This window comes from Paramacrobiotus metropolitanus, unplaced genomic scaffold (genome assembly GCF_019649055.1).
Source record: "Paramacrobiotus metropolitanus isolate TYO unplaced genomic scaffold, Prichtersi_v1.0 Parri_scaffold0000034, whole genome shotgun sequence".
NCBI classification, from domain to species: Eukaryota; Metazoa; Tardigrada; class Eutardigrada; order Parachela; family Macrobiotidae; genus Paramacrobiotus; species Paramacrobiotus metropolitanus.
The window spans coordinates 556,462-573,680 of NW_026570254.1; the positions used below are offsets into that span (position 1 = coordinate 556,462).

The 17,219-nt window shown below is 41.5% G+C and overlaps 2 protein-coding genes across 5 annotated transcripts; one reads left to right on the top strand and one right to left on the bottom strand.

Moving 5' to 3' along the window:
• The first annotated feature begins 135 nt into the window (after positions 1 to 135).
• LOC129589389 (RAC-gamma serine/threonine-protein kinase-like) lies at positions 136 to 6,713 on the top strand. 2 transcript variants are annotated; one of them, XM_055484139.1, is made up of 11 exons: positions 136 to 711; positions 774 to 924; positions 1,085 to 1,207; positions 2,781 to 2,895; positions 3,327 to 3,459; positions 3,548 to 3,745; positions 4,359 to 4,550; positions 5,348 to 5,476; positions 5,558 to 5,772; positions 6,086 to 6,173; positions 6,249 to 6,713. In XM_055484139.1, the coding sequence occupies exons 2-11, from the start codon at positions 852 to 854 to the stop codon at positions 6,405 to 6,407; spliced, it is 1,425 nt and encodes a 474-aa protein (XP_055340114.1). In that variant the 5' UTR covers positions 136 to 711; positions 774 to 851; the 3' UTR covers positions 6,408 to 6,713. The 2 variants fall into 2 exon arrangements, with proteins under 2 accessions (XP_055340114.1, XP_055340112.1); XM_055484137.1 differs by having other exon boundaries at positions 136 to 924.
• A 332-nt stretch (positions 6,714 to 7,045) lies between these two features.
• On the bottom strand, positions 7,046 to 13,113 carry LOC129589386 (uncharacterized). 3 transcript variants are annotated; one of them, XM_055484134.1, is made up of 9 exons: positions 12,964 to 13,113; positions 12,857 to 12,904; positions 12,368 to 12,563; positions 10,188 to 11,078; positions 9,454 to 9,884; positions 8,999 to 9,354; positions 8,571 to 8,681; positions 8,193 to 8,252; positions 7,046 to 7,984 (listed from the first exon to the last, which is right to left on the bottom strand). In XM_055484134.1, exons 4-9 carry the CDS (start codon positions 10,582 to 10,584, stop codon positions 7,339 to 7,341), a joined length of 2,001 nt encoding a protein of 666 aa, XP_055340109.1. In that variant the 5' UTR covers positions 10,585 to 11,078; positions 12,368 to 12,563; positions 12,857 to 12,904; positions 12,964 to 13,113; the 3' UTR covers positions 7,046 to 7,338. The 3 variants fall into 3 exon arrangements, with proteins under 3 accessions (XP_055340109.1, XP_055340108.1, XP_055340110.1); XM_055484133.1 differs by lacking the exons at positions 12,368 to 12,563; positions 12,857 to 12,904; positions 12,964 to 13,113 and adding an exon at positions 11,135 to 11,324; XM_055484135.1 differs by lacking the exons at positions 8,193 to 8,252; positions 12,368 to 12,563; positions 12,857 to 12,904; positions 12,964 to 13,113 and adding an exon at positions 11,135 to 11,324.
• Between the last annotated feature and the right edge of the window lie 4,106 nt (positions 13,114 to 17,219).

The following is a 17,219-nucleotide window of genomic DNA, read 5'->3' on the forward strand; positions in this document are numbered from 1 at the left end:
CTCAGCTGTTTGAAATGACGCGCTCGTCCCGTTTGTTTGACTCAGTGGATAATTATTGCAAGCCGGTTCGCTGTAGCTTTGTAGGTAATCAGAAACTCCACAACGTTAAGCCATCGTTGATAGCTGCCCTTAGAAGACTGATTACACAAGTGTGCAACAGGAAATTGAGCCAGGATACTGTACAGAACTGTGCGAGCAAGACAGCACACAGCTGCTAATGATAAAATCAGAAGCCAGGCTGCGTTGTCGGCGCCAACTTTAATTTGCAGGTTCGGTAGTTCTCTGCAATCATGTTGGTCAAAGGGATTTACGTCGGCTTCCGTGTACCGCACAGCTGCGCATGTTAATACACAATAGTGGCCGCGCGCGCGCTTCGCTAATCTCTGTCTTCTGCTGGGCGCCGTCGAATAGCACAGGATCACCTGATCCGTGTAATCGGACTGACGTGACCGTATAAAGACTGTACGCCGATTGCACAATTCTCTGGGAATACTGCATGTATTTTTCCAACGGGATCCTGGGCGTCCCGGTGCCCGATGCGCCGGGCATTAGCGGGCGGATCATGCTGTGGCAAATTAAAAAGCCAGCGCCGCAACAGATACGCGGCGCATTTATTTAGTGCTCAGCCGGTAGTAGGCACTGGTTGACAGCACACACTGCAGCCGTCAACATACACACGCAGTGTATCAATTCCTGCTGCACAACTGGCTGGTGCGTCTGGATTTAACAGCTCAGCGGGATTCTACTTGATTATTCACGGGGCCTTTTTTCAGTCTCGCCGCTTAATCGGCCTCCTCCAAAAATCATTCCAACAGTTGCCAGCCCCGCTAGTTGTTCACTTCCGGTTGATTATGACCAACTCCCAGTTTCCAACAATACCCGAGGCGCCCGTTAGGATCCGTGAAGGGTGGTTAATGAAGCGAGGTGACGACGCTGTTAGCTACACAAAAATATATTTGAATGTTTTTGCTCGATTTACGGAACGCTTTTAATGTAATATAATTTATCCTATTTTTATAGATGCTTACGGTTATATTGTATAACATCTCCCTGCTTGTGCACACGTGTACTGTTGTGTTTTAAGGCGAGCACATCAAAAACTGGCGACCACGATACTTTGTGTTGCTGTCAAATGGGTCACTTCTGGGATTTAAGACTGCTCCCGGAGATGATTTGGCTAATCCGCTAAATGACTTTACAGTTAAAGGTAAACGTCATGCAGTTGCATGACTTGCAATTAGTCCTTTTAAGTACATATAAGTCCTTATAAGTTACTGCAGATTGCGTTTGTGAACTAATAGATGATTATAGTCTTATAACGGTTTACTTAGAATGCATAAATTATATCTGTAAAATTTAGGGAATAGGTTTTTGTAAATTATTCCGTCACTAAGTCGGTGATAATAATTTTTAGCCATGTTCAACATAGGTAATTCATGCCAGAATAAGTTTCAATCTTTTTCCGTATTTTACAACTGAGTGAACTGACTGGTGAGTTACAGTATCATGGTCAGGACCACGTACGTGTCGCTAAAGCCGGGTGTCGAAATCTTCATATACGCTTAAAATTAATGCATGACTATCATTTAGTTAGCCGAATCAAAATCAGTTCTTAAACCGGGTTAGCCTAATTAACTCCAGTTTTGAAAATAGGTGTGTACACTGAAAAATTAAAATCGTATCATAGAATTGTTAATTTAATATTTTAGCGACTTGACAATAAATAATGTATAATGTTGTTGGAATCGGGTGCCATATCCTGCTGACAAATCTGTCTGTCATCTGAATCACACACCGCAGCCGTAGTTGTCGTTGTACAACTGGGAATGTTGCTGATGGAGCGTAGACGTGCACATCACATTAACGACGTTCCTGCGTGGTTTTGCGGATTATAAAAAATTCATCGAGTTGCCAGATCTTGAGAAGACGTATTAGGTGTGATAATGGAAAAAGCATACATAGTTAATGTTGTGTAATGGATAATTTTAGATGACATGTGTTTATCAGCGCGAGTGCGGATGCAGATTGTAGCTGCTGACAAGTAAAGTATTCCGTTGAGGCTGCCATGTTTTCCACCAGTACGAGTAAAGGGTAGGGGTAGCTTCCAACCGGGATTAACATTTTACCCCGTGAGAATGCCAGTAATGGCTTCATTACTTGGCGTTTTTATGAATGCTGCCAAGTTTTTGATGAGTTTTTAAAGTTTCATTACGAATAAAAGTGTTGTTAGGGTTAAGACGTATTGACAACTTCGCTACGTCGGGACTATCCGCTTTTCATAGACTGGTGCAGCACAATCCCAGGGTTGTTTGCAAAGTGTGAAGGCTATTGGCATCTACATGCATCTTTTACTTTAAAAGCAAAAATGTATAAATGTGTACGTTGTGGTTACTGCAGAATATACCTTTGTCAGTCCAACACACCCATAGAAAAATAGAAAACACGTGCAAACCGCACATCCGGCGCGATGTACCGAAGGATTTATTGCTTACGAGAGCTAAATCCGTCGTGATTGACTGATTGTGCATCACTGTAATTTACTACTTTATTTATTTATGAAATTAATGTCATTCTATTAGCCAGGACGTCGTCTTCTCAATTTTACTATGAGAACGACGTGAACAGAGTTACTGTTTATATGCAGAAATGTTCGTTAAATTCCATGATAATAAACTAATAACGATAGTACCGGTACATACCTGGTTCCGATATTATAAGGCTAATTTCAGAGGTACTTTTAATTTGTAATTACATATTTACATGCTTGTTTTTTTGTTAAGGTTCGCAGATTTTGAAGACTGACCGCCCGAAACCGTTTACTTTTATCATGCGAGCTCTGCAACAAGATTCTGTCACAATAGAAAGGATGTTCCATGTGGAATCAGCCGAAGAAAGGTTGCATTAAAATTTAGCATTGTATCGCTGCATTTATTTCTGCTGTTCATAGTCATATGTCCTGTTGAGCTAGTAAATACATACTTCTATATATGCTTCCTGATTTATCACGCATATTTAATTAAGGCCACCTTTTGATAAACTGAAGACTTGAGAAGCGTTTGTATTGTACAGAAACAACTAAGTAGGTATTGTACAGTGTACCCGCCGCCGCTCACTAATTAGCTGAAAGCGCTGCTGATAGAAAGAAGAAAGGCTTAATAACTTTTAATAACCGTTAAGAAAAAGCTGCCAAACAAACTCAAATTTGTGCTGGCTTATTTTATACATTCATTGGCGTACTGCGTGAACCTTTACAAACTTGCAGTGTTATTCTTTAATTTACTTTGAAGTCTGTCTTGTTAGATACATGTCGGTATCTGTTTATGTAGGGAATTATGGTGCAGTTCCATCCAGTCGCTTGCAGACAAATTTATCGTATCCGCTGATTGTGTAGCACCCAGCATGAATACCAAAAGCGACAAGCTCTACACTGTTCGCGATCCTTCAACAACGCTAAAAATGGTATGTATTTACAAATGCGGCTTTCTTGTCACGGCAGCTACAACAATTAGGAAATTTAATTCATGTATTCATCTCCTTTCACACGAAGAAATTGGATGATTTCGAATACATAAAGCTCCTGGGAAAAGGGACTTTCGGAAAAGTGATGTTAGGCAAAGAGCGATCAAGCGGCAAACTATACGCTGTCAAAATGCTACGCAAAGAAGTGATTATCAGTAAAGATGAAGTGGAGCATACGCTGACGGAGCGACGGGTTCTGCAATCAACTAGACATCCTTTTCTTACGGTACGGAAATGGCTGCAGAATATTTCCACGATTGTCAATGTCATGTCATATGACATGACAATCAGCTATGACAGTCTTCCCGGATTTTGTCAGGAAGCCTCAACGATTGTATGCCTTTTATATTCTCTGGTCGTTTATCCCTCATGTTCTTTCTTAAAGCGATCTAGCCATCGTTAGCAAAGCCAGTATATATTATTTTAAATACTTACAGAATACCTTGAAATTATTCAAAATTCAACTTATGACAGTTGCCATAAATATACAGTAGTTAAATATCATAATTAACGCAGTTGTACTTGGATACTGGTTAACGTAAAAGTTCATAGTTAACAAATAACAATTCTGCACTCGTTTGTAGCTTTTGTTTGTGGAAACAGTCATACTTTTTATATTATTGCAAACAAAAGTGCAGTTTACCAGTACGATAATGTACATGCAGTACGTACAAATTTCATAGTGTGTCACAAATGCGCCTAAGTTTTACGTCGTATTTTTATATATACAATATGTATGTGCATATTATTGTAGGAAAATGTCTGCTCCATGTATGCACGGTGGCGGTAGTGCTGTTTTCGTGTTGCTTCCGCTATACTGAACATCGCTGTAATTGCAGTATTTACAATATGCTTTCCAAACTCGGGACCGATTGTGCTTTGTGATGGAATACGTAAATGGTGGAGAGCTGTTCTTTCATCTTTCTCGAGAACGGACATTTGACGAAGCTCGAGTGCGGTTTTATGGAGCGGAGATCGTACTTGGATTAGGATATCTTCACGAAAACAACATCATTTATCGCGATCTTAAGGTATTAGTTTGCTTACTACCGAAAGCTAATTTCGGTTACCACAATCTGTAGTCTATAAAAATTGCTTGGAGGCCGAAAGGCGGGAGCCTTTAAATTTCCCTTTTCAGTGTTACTGCAACTGCATGTTGATAGCAGCTTACCATTTTAAGTTACAACATTGCTGTACACTAAACACAAACGGTAGTTTCTATGTTAATATGTTTCTATGTTAAGGCAGTTTCTATGTTTCTATGTCTATGTTTTTTCTATGTTCTATGTTATTTGCTCCGACTTAATTACAGAAAGTTCTAGTTTTATGCAACGGAATATTAGAAGTCCAAACGATGTGCAGCCAGTGCAGGTTTGAGGTTTGCTTGCGCTTTTTATAGCGTATAATTGTCCTGTGAGACTGTTTGCGATCCGATTCGTTTTACTCACCTTTGACAGTTTTAAATTTTTATTTATATTACGCCTGACACAATTTTTAGTATCCTGCGATTCAGTGATAAGCATCATGAGAAGACGCTATACACCGTGCATAAAATGATACGACAACAAGTAAAAATAAATTTAATATAGTTTAGGAGCAGTATCTGGGACAAAAATAATATTATTAATATCATAACTGGCGTAGTGAACATAGACTTCATTGCCTGGAATGGCACACGTAACTGAACCAAAAACAACTTATTATAACGCGTACAATGCAATACACAGGTCTTGCTGATAACAGTAACAGCCACTGATTCTGGATGGGTGAAACCCGTATTTACAATTGTCATAAACGTCATAGTTATTAATAATTTTGTGCGTTTCAGCTGGAAAATATCTTACTTGACTCAGATGGCCATATAAAACTGACCGACTTCGGATTATGCAAGGCGGATTTACGATTTAGCGACCGTACAAAAACATTCTGCGGCACTCCCGAGTACCTCGCACCGGAAGTAAGGTTTCGTCGTGCTGCAAATATCAAAGAAAACTAATAAATCTGACAAGAAATATCCTTTCCCTGTGTATAAATGCAGGTCCTGGATGATGTTGATTATGGTCGCGCTGTCGACTGGTGGGCGTTGGGTGTTGTGCTGTACGAAATGCTGTGTGGACGCCTGCCCTTTCACCATCGCAGTCATGATGTGCTATTCGACATGATCGTGCTGTACGACGTCAGATACCCGAAAACATTGTCACGAGAGGCCAGAAGCCTGTTATCCGGATTGTTAAATAAGAAACCCGCTAAAAGGTCAGATAGTAAACAAGGACCATATGCTGAATGCTGCAAAAGGAGAATTTCATGCAAAGCCGGCATGATCGTGTTATTTATTGTTTATCGCACGTTATATAGATATGCTTATGCATGCATACAAATCTCAAGGAGCTTCGCCTCGTTTGAGATGAAAGGTCAAGATTTAATGAATTTTAGAAGTAGTGCATTGCTTGTATTCGTATGGCATGATCGGCTCTTTCCATGCATTGTGTGCCTGGCAAATGCTTGCCTTGTTATAAATAAAAAGAATTCGTACAGAGCTTTGAATAATGTTTTACAATATTTACAGACTTGGAGGTGGTCCGGGAGATTACAAGGAGATCCAAGCGCACAAATATTTCGTAGAAATCGACTGGGATGAATTATACGCCCGAAGAGTAAAACCATCCTTATTGATCAAATTAATCATACGGTGTTTGATGTAACCGCAATTGTGATTATAATTACCGTAGGTTGCGCCACCATTCAAGCCTCAGGTGTCCAGCGAAAGTACAGACACCAGATACTTTGAGCAGGAATTCACTGGCCGCACAATTGAGCTCACTCCTCCTGCCATTCCAGCCGGAAGTGCGGAAGCCGTCTGGTTTCGCGATTTCTCTTATCCTCAGTAAATTAATTCGCAGCAATTAGGGAAGATGGATCCTGCTTTCCCAAGATCATAATATGCACTTGGTCTCATAACGTACTTGCAACAATCGTCGGGTGCGCTAAATCATTTCGCGCAGTTAGTATTAGCTCCTTCGCACTTTCATTTACTCAGCGATAGTTAGTGATTAAAAACACAGTGACAAAATGTATATTTTTCGATCTCTATTTTCCGCAGATTTACAAATAATTTTGCAAATTGCACCATGTAGTTTTTGGAAGTTTGTAAGAATGAGCAAAGTTTGTCGGATTAACAATGGACTCATTACTACGAGTACTGGAAGTACCGTACTTACTTATTAAAGATATGTATAGAGTACATAGACATTTTTATTTGGCAATAGCCACCACACATAAAAGTGCCTGTGCGCTGGACACACTAATCAAAATGACTCATTTAAATTGTTTAATTACATCAAAAGTTGTTACATTGTTTAATGGCGGCGTTGCCTCTGTAACTATGGATTAATTATTTTATCTGAAATAACCTCCTGTTGCATCCATTTTGCCGTTTGCTTCGATATATCTACTACTACTAGTATTTATTGAGTAACAACGCATTATTCACACAATGTTTCAAATACTATAACAGTCATTAAAAGAAACGGATCTTTAGTCTTGTTCATGACTTAAAAGCGGAATCAAAGGGCTGTGAAAACAGAAAAACATGAAAAAAGCGGTATGATGTGGTACCACAGATAATACAGAAAAAAGTCCCATGAATTCTTTAAAATGAAAATTTACCAACGATTATAATCCGTAAGCAACAAGCTTTTAGAAGTTAGAAATACCAAACAATGTATGCGCCACGTAGACCTGCTTATTAACAAAGATTTGCTTATTCAAACAGAAAATCATCCATTTTTTGCAAACTTCTTTCCTCGTCATAATCGCTGTTCACTTCTTTTTGGACGAAGGGAGTTGTTCGGCTGCTTCCCGTTTAATTTTCTCCATGCGATAATAGTGCTGCAGAAGGATATGGCGAGCGACATGTGTCGCAAAATCATCTGCATCTTCGGCCAAATAATTGCACAGTTCCCGCGGGCAAAGGTAGCGCACGCCGGATCGAGAGCGCGGCAGAACCTTTTGGTGCTTAGCATAATGTCGCTTGAATTCATCCCGTGATTCCATCGAATCTCCACACTTACAGATCCAACGTCGTGTGATAATTTTTTGCCTAACCGCGTTCTTCGCCGTTTCGCGTAGTGGTAGGCGTCCCGCAGTAGTAACAACGGAAAGACCATCTACCATAGCATTTTCTTTAGTAGAATCAATGCTAGAACAACGCTGCTCGGTGACTGCAGGGATAGAAGTTTCCACTGACAGCGCTTCCCCAAGCACTGCATGTGCACTTCGACTGATATCCGGGAAGAAAAATTCATCGTGGTGCTGCGCGGCAGGTTGAGGTTCCATTTTGACTTCACAGGGCTTAACGGGTTCCGGCATCGGCTCATCTTCACTTACAACTGGATTTCCATCCGAATCACACGAAAGGTCTGCCAAATCATCTCCACCAGCTCTCACTGATTCGATTATTTCCACCCTGGAAAGCCCAAACCATTCAGACTTTCGATACACGAGTGTCGGTATTACTACTGTAGTACTGAAGCCAGAAAAACAGCCATCCAGCACAGATTGGTTTGAGAAGTTTCTCTTTTAAAAAGCTAAAATAGATTGCAATCCACAAAAATCCAAAGAAGACAAACATAAAACACTGCATCATCCAGCAATCACTTAATCTAATCACTTACGATCCAGCACGCTCAGTTCGCTTCAGTGGAGCTCGGGTTTTCCTTTTAGACAAATGTGAGCTACACACAAAGCAAAAGAATCATACATAAGAGTAGCGAAAAATAGCGTATTAGTGAGGGATTTCGGACGGAAGGACAAATTAAGATGCGACAAAGATATTCTTGTCTGCATATATTTAAAACCAGAAATCATTTAAAGCATGCAGAAAAATCAGGAAAAGGGCAAACCAAATCACTTTAAAAAAGGTTACTGGTAAATTAACTCAAAGCTGCTGCAAACCGGAGAAGCAATCAGCATTTAGATCCTAAACTCTGCAGAAATGCGCAGATAGAATATGCAACATGTTTTCCAACATGTTTTCGCAAAATTGGACTTACCCGGTTTTTGTAGATGTGATGTTCTGTGCTGGTTCGCCATCGGGTGACGTAGATGAGTCTGGTGCCAGAACCGATGCACCAGAAGCTCGGTTTGTCACACGCACTCCCTCCCTAGAACGATAAAGCCACACCATGACATTGTATTGAAAACATTACAAATTTCCATACTTGCTGAGAGTACTGTCTGCTCCAATCATACCATCGGATACATATAACGCTTTTCCACACAGGTATCACCATGAACATATATATATTCTACATTTTTACCTATATATTTCTCTATTAATACATTTCAAAACCGACTGCAGTCTGTTTAATGAGAAACGTTCGAAAAGTGAAAAAACAACCTGTACATTTCACAAGCACTATCAGTTTACCAGAAACAGTAATTTTCGCATAAACGGAATGTTGCCCATTAGCGAACTCACATATGGACAGCAGCTACGGCTGCGTGATAAGCTGGTGGTGGGCTGACATCGGCGACAACTTGGACAGAGTTTGGTGCCAGCGCCTGTTCCACGACCCCAGGAGCAGCATCAACTGGTGCCTGTTCGGCGGCTTGGGCAGGTCCTTTAGCTGGGGAAGCCGCTGGAAACGCAACTGGTGGCTGTGCTGCGATCACTTCAGGGTCCTGTTCCGGCACACTCGCAACTTCGCCATGACCGACACCTCGCTGCGCAAGCAGCGCAGCAATACCAGATATACTAGCAGTATTCCGACCCCCCGGCGTACCACTACGACCCTCAACAGGGGAGTTCCCCATTCCCATGACGATCTCACGGTTCTATGACACGAAACATACATGTGCCAAAACTAATTTCTTTAACGGTGACCATTAAATTAACGGTAAATATTTTCTTTTAACGCTTCATCCAGTGAATACCTGCACTGGTTGGTCCTGGACATAGTGCTGAGTGACAGGGCTATCCTGACTCCGGCGTTCCCCAAGTACCGGCCGCCCAGCAGGCATAGACGAGTTGGGCTGCGGACCGCTACGCCGTTGCTGTAGCGGCTGCTGCGCAAGCACATGCTGCGCTCGTGCTATCTGCTGTGCGTGAGTACTCTGTGGCGTCATATTGTAACCCGCCTGTGTTTGGGCAGGATTGTACACACGAGGACTGGAAGTCCGTGGAACATGTGCTCCCGGCACCTGGTGCTCGATCACTCCTTGCATGTACTCTCCAACTGTAACCAGGTCCCCTGACGACCGACGCTGTTGATTTACGAAGACAGAGGCAGGATTCGATGGGGGTGTGGAAGCAGGACTGGCTTGCACTGCAGCGGAGCCGGTGTGGTAGCGTTGCATATGATGAGCTGCAATGACAAGGAGGACCGATGTTGCACAAAAAATTACATAAAATCAGATCCATTCGTAAGGAAAATATTATCATAGGCGGAGAAGCCGTTGCAAACGTGGCAAGTGTTAATGAGGTGATGAAGGAAGCAACCAACTACCATTCAAAGCCCCAATAAAATACGGAATAAGTCGACCATAAAAAGGTGGCTAATATTAATTATTACCGTAATACCGTTATCACTGTTAAGGATAAAATGATAAATAGTAGGTTTGCAACGCTGGAACCACATGATACAGTCGAAATAATCTACCGCACCCACCCACAAGCTCCAGATCTGCCAGCTTGTATCGGTTAATCTGCCCTCCATCTTTGCAGAGCCGACACACCAACTGCTGTTTCACCTGTCCATTCGCCACTGGATTGTCCCCTTCCATATTTCCTTGTCTCATCATTTCATTAATGTGATCCAGGTTCTTTTTATAACAGTACGCGCTCTGCCTCGTATGTTGGCGAAATTCGGTCTCCGAAATTACCAAAGGACTGGCAGTGGGCAGGGACTCCTGGCAAAACAGGCACTCGAAGTCGTAGCCGCAGTGCGGCGGCAACTGCGAGGCTGGCTGTACGGAGACAGGCGCGGAAGCAGCGGCGGGCAGATGAGCGGAAGGAAGGACTTCCGCTGAAACACTGGCCACACGAATCGGTCCTGGACTGTTCATGCGCACGTTCTGCACAGCGGGGCTAACAGAGGCATTTGCATGAACGCAGGATTCTGGATCAGCTGCATGCCGTACCCGGATCCATACTCAAAATCTGGCTGATTAGAAGGGCCGCTCACCCCGTAGGGGCCGTTACCCGCGTTCATTCTGGAGTTCTGAGCGTGTGCCACTGCTGCGACATTCTGCCGCTGCATTCGATGCTGCTGCTGTGCCAGGATCTGTACAGGATCGGCCGCGGGGCCTTGGGGTCCTTGCCCCTGTTGAATCCACAGGTTCTGCGGGTACGCATTCTGCATGTCGGAGGGATGCATGATCTGCTGTCCGTACATTTGTTGGACCCCACTAGGACGCAGCGACTGCCCATGGAATCCGGCAGGCAGCCGTTGCTGCCCTTGATTAGCGGGGAACGGGTTCGTCGAGCCATTAGGTGCAGGGCCTCTTTGGCTGTTCATGGTGTGGTGCATGGAGCTGAGGTGGTACTGGATAGCTTGATTCTGCAATAGGCAAACTAATCACCAACGGCCAAAGCAAGGTCTATAAAAATACGTACCTATACTATAACGTTAATACTTCTGTCCTCTGCAGGCTCTTTCTTATATAATTCATAAATATATAAAAATATCAATCAAGCACAGAAAAACGTAAACAGAACTGCGTGCAAATATTTATTTACTAAATTCAGATTTAAAACCACCACCATAGCCCTAGAATAGAGAGGCGGCTGGCGAGTGATTTGCAGTTGCACGCATGTACACACAGTGCACAGTGGCACTTACATGTAAGTAACACTGCAGTCTGTTGTGAGTCTGTGACAGAACTCTCACCAGTCAGCACAGCCGCGCATTTCGGGCACATGCTTTCTCTCCCTTTGGAGTTCTGAACCAGACGACGATTGAGTCAGTGTGCCCCAGCCCCATCACCCATAGAACCTTTCATCTGATAGAAGTATGGCCATCAGGCCATACCCATAATTTATTACCCATATTGCCAATATAAAGTCACAAACATGGCCTGTAGGCAATACACGTAAGACTTAGTACTGTAATTGTATTCCAATTTCCAAGAAAAACGATATTACTCATTTATTCTATAAACAGTAAGTAAGAATCAATTAATGTTGTGCTTTTGATTTTGAATCAAATCAAAATCAAATTCAAAACTAAATCAAATTCATTTATGGCATTATTTCGCGAAATTTAATTACTGCTTCCCCAAAATAAAAGAATCGAGCATAGAATTTGCGGCAGTAATATATTTATATAATATAAATTCTTGAATTCTATATTATATGTAAATTTTTGAATTACGGTACATATCCTTGGCTGTTTTGAAAGCGCTTTGTATCAATTGTATGCAAATGATTTCTGCTAACAGTAAGTAAATTGTTTTGTGTACTGACAAGCGACTGTGCTGGTGGGCTTTAAAACAGTTTTTAGTTCATTGATGTTATTATTTTCAGCATTTCTCCAGCCAGGTTAAAAATGCCATGCTCTAGTACAGTCATTCTGTATGTCACCTTAGCCGGAAATGGGCTATCTAGTACCTACTCCAAGATGAATAATAATAATAAATCGCACCCTGACGCCCGTAGCGGTAAGTATTAGGTGAAAAATTAAAGCGTTTGCGTTGACGTTGACGTTGACACATCACAATACACCGTTTCCATAACTTCATAGGGAAGTGTCACGAATTAGCAAAAAAACCATATGATTCAGCTATCGACTTTCCGCACCGCGAGATTCTGGCAACGAGGGTTAGGTGACTAATGGTAAGGTGAGCATACCTGATTTGACCTACTGGAGCCATTTCCAATATTCTCTAATCGGACCCGGCTGGGAGTGCCGGCGGTTATATCTGGCGCATGTTGGTAGCCTGCTTGAGGCATTGCTTGTACACCATCCGCATTGAATTGATTCCAATTTGAAGATCCAAAGCCAGGATATTGTGTGGGGTTCATTTCTGATTGTCCGTTGCGACTACTGTAATTATTATAAGCGAAATCAGTTCACACCAAATCCGAAGCTGCACTATGCCGTTGAGGTTTTAGCTTCGTATATCGTTTGGTTTTGTCATAAGATTAGATGTCAGTAGTTGGCTAGCTGCTAATGAATACAGTACAACTTTCTTTTTTAGTCCAAAATAAAGTAAGATGATATTGGTGAGCGCTTTTATGGATGCACTCGTACATACAACTATTTGTAAGTCCAAAAGGAAAGCATAAACGCTTCTAAATTTAGTAATAGTTGAGATTAACAGTAAGTTGAACACGCACCTGTTCGGTTTACCGATAATGCGGTAGCACTGCAATACTAGAGTAGATCTAGAAGAGAACACACCAAAATCACGAAATGTACCCCAATCCGTCAAAACTGTACGTACGATGAATCAAAATCAGAAGGCGCCAAACTGTCTGCAGTCTGCACCGCTCTATTCGGCAGGCGACCTGAAAAATAATTTGGGCACTCCCAGTCTCCCATGAAACCAAGCAAATTATTGCGATAAAATAATTATCGTAGGCGGCATTTGTTGTAAGGCATTTGCAAGCGCGCTAGTCAGTACTCTACGATTTACGAGTACTTCTAGTACACAGTCAGTAGTCACGTAAAGTAGTACAGATATGTATCTCACGTACTACTTATTGCGTGCTATTATGCGTGTATTATCTTTATCCTTACTTCCTCTTTAAATTCATGTTTGTCGGTAGGGTCATCGCCTGCTTTATACTGTAACGGCTTTTAAGTACCTACTCAAATTATCCAATAAATTTTCAGTTCTGAATCACGAAAAACCATTTAATCGCAGATAGCGATTCCTGTGAGCGTCTGGTATTGGCATACTTCTAGTGACAGCACTGGATAGAACAAGTACTTACAGAAACGGTAGCATGGTGGACTAGTGAACTGTTGTTTACCGGTTTGAAGTATGGTTCCACAATGCAACTGTAGCCAAACTAAAACATCTCCGCAAAAGCAGGACTGGGATTTGGAAACAAAAAATATCAACTAACAGCAACATTCTCACGTACGGGAATAACAGCGTAGCGGTTACTTACTCTTATAATACCGGCACCTCGCTCACATGAGTCATTCACGTTCTACACGATTAATCGCCAGCTACCAATATTTTATGTGTGTGAAACCTTTATTATTAATACTCTAAATGTCTGATGCATGATATCGCATATCGGATACAAACTCACCACTCAGTACCAAAAATAAAATAATTATATTATAACAGAAACACTTCCTCTATGCTATCCTGATCGGGGATCGTACCCATTACACAAATCGCGTTTATCCGTTGTATTTGGATAGATAGTCGCTGCCTTCGCTTCGCTCCAGTCGATCAAGTACGAGTACAGTTCTGTTTTTCTGTTTTTTGGTGAACAGATTCCAAATCCAGTCACAACGCTAACAACACATGTATCACTGATGTATGTATTAACAGGAAAAAAAAGTTTAAAAAACTAACCAGTAAGTCCTACCAAGGTATACATGTACAGTTATATATACTTCTATCCTACCAAGGTATACATGTAGGGCAATATATTGTCTGTACTACGGATTATTCGCAAACTTTTACAATAATTTGTTGTGCACATGTAGGTACTGTAATAAGATTCGTGATAAGATTCGCCGTGCGGCCACCGTTAATGTGGAAGTGAACCGGTACGTAGCACGGAATTCGTGTTCATGATCATTCCGCGGGAACTTTCGCGGTACATGAAAGCAGGTCAAAGTAACCTTTCCCTATTGAATGCATCTGCAGTTCTTTACATACTGTACTTTCTTATTTCCGCTACTCTAGCAGATGACCGGCCAGTTTATTTTATTATAATTATGTGCTGGTAATCGAAGATGTGTTCTTCCCGTTAATAGAACTATGAACTATTTTTTTAAAAAATGTATCATTCATAACATCATCATAGGGTGCTGTGATACTGCTTACGGATAGCGACTGTGGCATCTGTTCAAGCACGGATGGCCAGGTTTGAAAATGCCTTGCGTCATTAATCACTTAACCTTTCACCAAAATCGATTCTTGCTCTAATATTTTCAAAACAGCTAACAAAGAACGCTGAAGTTTTATTTCCTGCCGATTTTTTTATTATTTTCCTTAATTCATCGCCATCACGCTCTAAAGTTACCGACTGGTAAAACTTGGATTGTGCATTGAACACTTCGTTTTCAACGAAGGCACTCGAACTGAGGAACAACATGGTTGAGTTAACACCCAGAAAAGTGTATCCTGAATAACAGCCATATATGATCCAGAATTTGTCGTATGATCATGGAAAACATTAGCAGAGGGACAAAACATTTAGCAGGGAACAGTGTCCAAGTTGTTCTGCAGCTCCTCTCTGATAAGCTTGGGGAAGATTGATTTTGACTCGCTATACTCCGTACGGTTCAACATCCAGAAAATGCGCACATGCACTTTTTGATCATTTGCTTCCTTTTTTTGCATTTTAATCTCTTTACGGGCCCATTTTATTCAAGTACCTTAGTACCTCAAACGTTTAAATCATTTCTGACTTCAGAAAAATTGTTTCGTGGCAAAAGGCAAAAAAATAGATAAAGAGGAGTAAGAAGTTTTCAGGGGACGATATTTTCGTTACCGCGTAAATTTCATGCGGATTCCTTTTGAGAGTTAGTAAATAGACTTCTACGAAGTAGATAGACTGAAGAAATATATTTTATGGAAGAGAAGAAGAAAACTTGCTGCAGCGAAAGATGGCACACGGTGGCTAAAAACTTTTGGAACGGCCCTCGTAAATACGGTATTTACTGTGCAGTGCATTGTTCCTACTGTCTTTAGACCGGACCACTAAGTACCCCGCTACAGAACAATGTTTTGGAGTGGATGTTGTCAGCTATAGCGCCGATCGCTGGAGTTGCCGGACACTGAAGAATTACGACAAATACAGATCTTTCTAACATTTACCCTGAAGCATTTGATTTTTAATGGACACCACCCATTAGGAATCCATTAGAACTCGCTTAAAAAGCGGCAAAGGCAGATTGTGATCGCGAAACGCTTATATATACAGCAACTATAATGTACATAATATTACTAATGCATACAGAATTATACTAGTCGAAACTTTAAGTTCATGACCACAACAGATTACGTTCATGCAGTTTCAGAAATTAGTGAACATTAGGCACGAGCACATCCGCTCCGCCAAGGCGCAAAGGTCAGCTTTAATTTTAAACCGGCCGGCTATAAGTACTGGAACCGCTTAGAACCAACAACGACGATAACCGCCGGCTGGATGGTGTATCGCAGTTGCCTTGGAAAAATGGCATACGACTGGCTTGGGGCGTAACATGCGTGGATACAATTGCTTTGTCCACCGTCATCAGCAGCAGCGCACAAGCTGGAGGAGCGGTCAGGAAAGCTGAACTCTGAAGGTGAAAAACGCCGGAAATACGAATATATCTGGCAAATGAGTTTACGTTTGTTCCTTTAGCTTTCGAAACTTTCGGCGCAGTTGGCCCAGCATGTACGAAGTTTTTGCGCGAACTGGGCGCGTGGCTGAAAGATGCTATGGGAGAACGACGCGATCGTTTGAGTTCTTGCTCCAAGGTCTTAGCTTTTTAACACAGAGTTGAAATGCGTTGTCCGTAACATCGACCGTTCCACGTTCGGATGGTCTTAATGCTGTATACCTTACTTTGTTTTGTAATGTTTCTGAATGTGATGTTTAAAACCCTAGCTGATAACCAAATTATGAAGTAAACAATATTTTAAACCATGCTCGTTCGAAAAGTGCACTTTCTAACCCTGCTGGATTCACATTCGGCCTCATCTTGTTGTTCAACGATAGTGCCGTGTTTATGCTGGCAGTGATAATTATGTCTTCCTTTAATTTCGAAAAGTAGCGAAGTTTTGCCAAGATCTCCAGCATTGCACAACGTCTTAAAATAACTTTTGTGTATGAGTACTTAAATTTTGCTCGTGGCAGGATTCGTAGTTAACAATACTCGTAAGTAGGTTTGGAATTATTTTGATCCTTTAGCGTTAGTTAATTACGGGTATTTTTTGTATATAAGCAGCTAATTTAAATTTTAAGGTCATTCGATCAGCTACAGATTCTTCGGAAATTTAAAAGCGGTTTTCTTAAAGAGTCTGCTGGTGCTCATGAAAGTGTTAAGACTGCTGGTCGTGTATAAGCTGCGTAAATGTCCTTTCTGAAGAAACCAGAAATTATTTCGCGCTCACCTCTCCGCTATGTAATTGTTTACCTAACCGGTAAGAATTGTTTGATAAAATATTCTTTTGTGCCACGACCATAATCTCCCATGGCCTGAAAAGACACTGCAGGCTGTGCGACGATGTCTGTCACCCAGCTTCATCAGTTTCTGATTCTCTGCAGCTTCCGTTCAAGGACCCACACGATCCTATATCATACATATTTTGAATATTTAACATCTTTACGCCTTTTTGTTGCCAGCCATCTGGCAAAATTACTGTAGCAGACAAAATCCAAATCCATGCACGCTATGATTGATACGAGTACCTAATTAATCTGTGCTTAAAATTACACAATCGTTACTGCTACTGTTGTTGATCGACCTTTCCCAAGATTTTCTTCCTTTTTTCGGTTTCCTGCATTGTTGTTGTTTTCTGAA

Bases quoted from the DNA above. Each gene is read 5' to 3' on its own strand.
- LOC129589389 (XM_055484137.1), top strand. From the start codon at position 852: ATGACCAACTCCCAGTTTCCAACAATACCCGAGGCGCCCGTTAGGATC. The intron at 3,460-3,547 runs GTATGTATTTAC...TTTCACACGAAG, and splicing joins CTTCAACAACGCTAAAAATG to AAATTGGATGATTTCGAATA. The intron at 5,477-5,557 runs GTAAGGTTTCGT...GTATAAATGCAG, and splicing joins CCGAGTACCTCGCACCGGAA to GTCCTGGATGATGTTGATTA.
- LOC129589386 (XM_055484134.1), bottom strand. From the start codon at position 10,584: ATGAACAGTCCAGGACCGATTCGTGTGGCCAGTGTTTCAGCGGAAGTC. The intron at 9,355-9,453 runs GTATTCACTGGA...TTCGTGTCATAG, and splicing joins TCCAGGACCAACCAGTGCAG to AACCGTGAGATCGTCATGGG. The intron at 8,682-8,998 runs GTGAGTTCGCTA...TTATCGTTCTAG, and splicing joins GCCGTAGCTGCTGTCCATAT to GGAGGGAGTGCGTGTGACAA.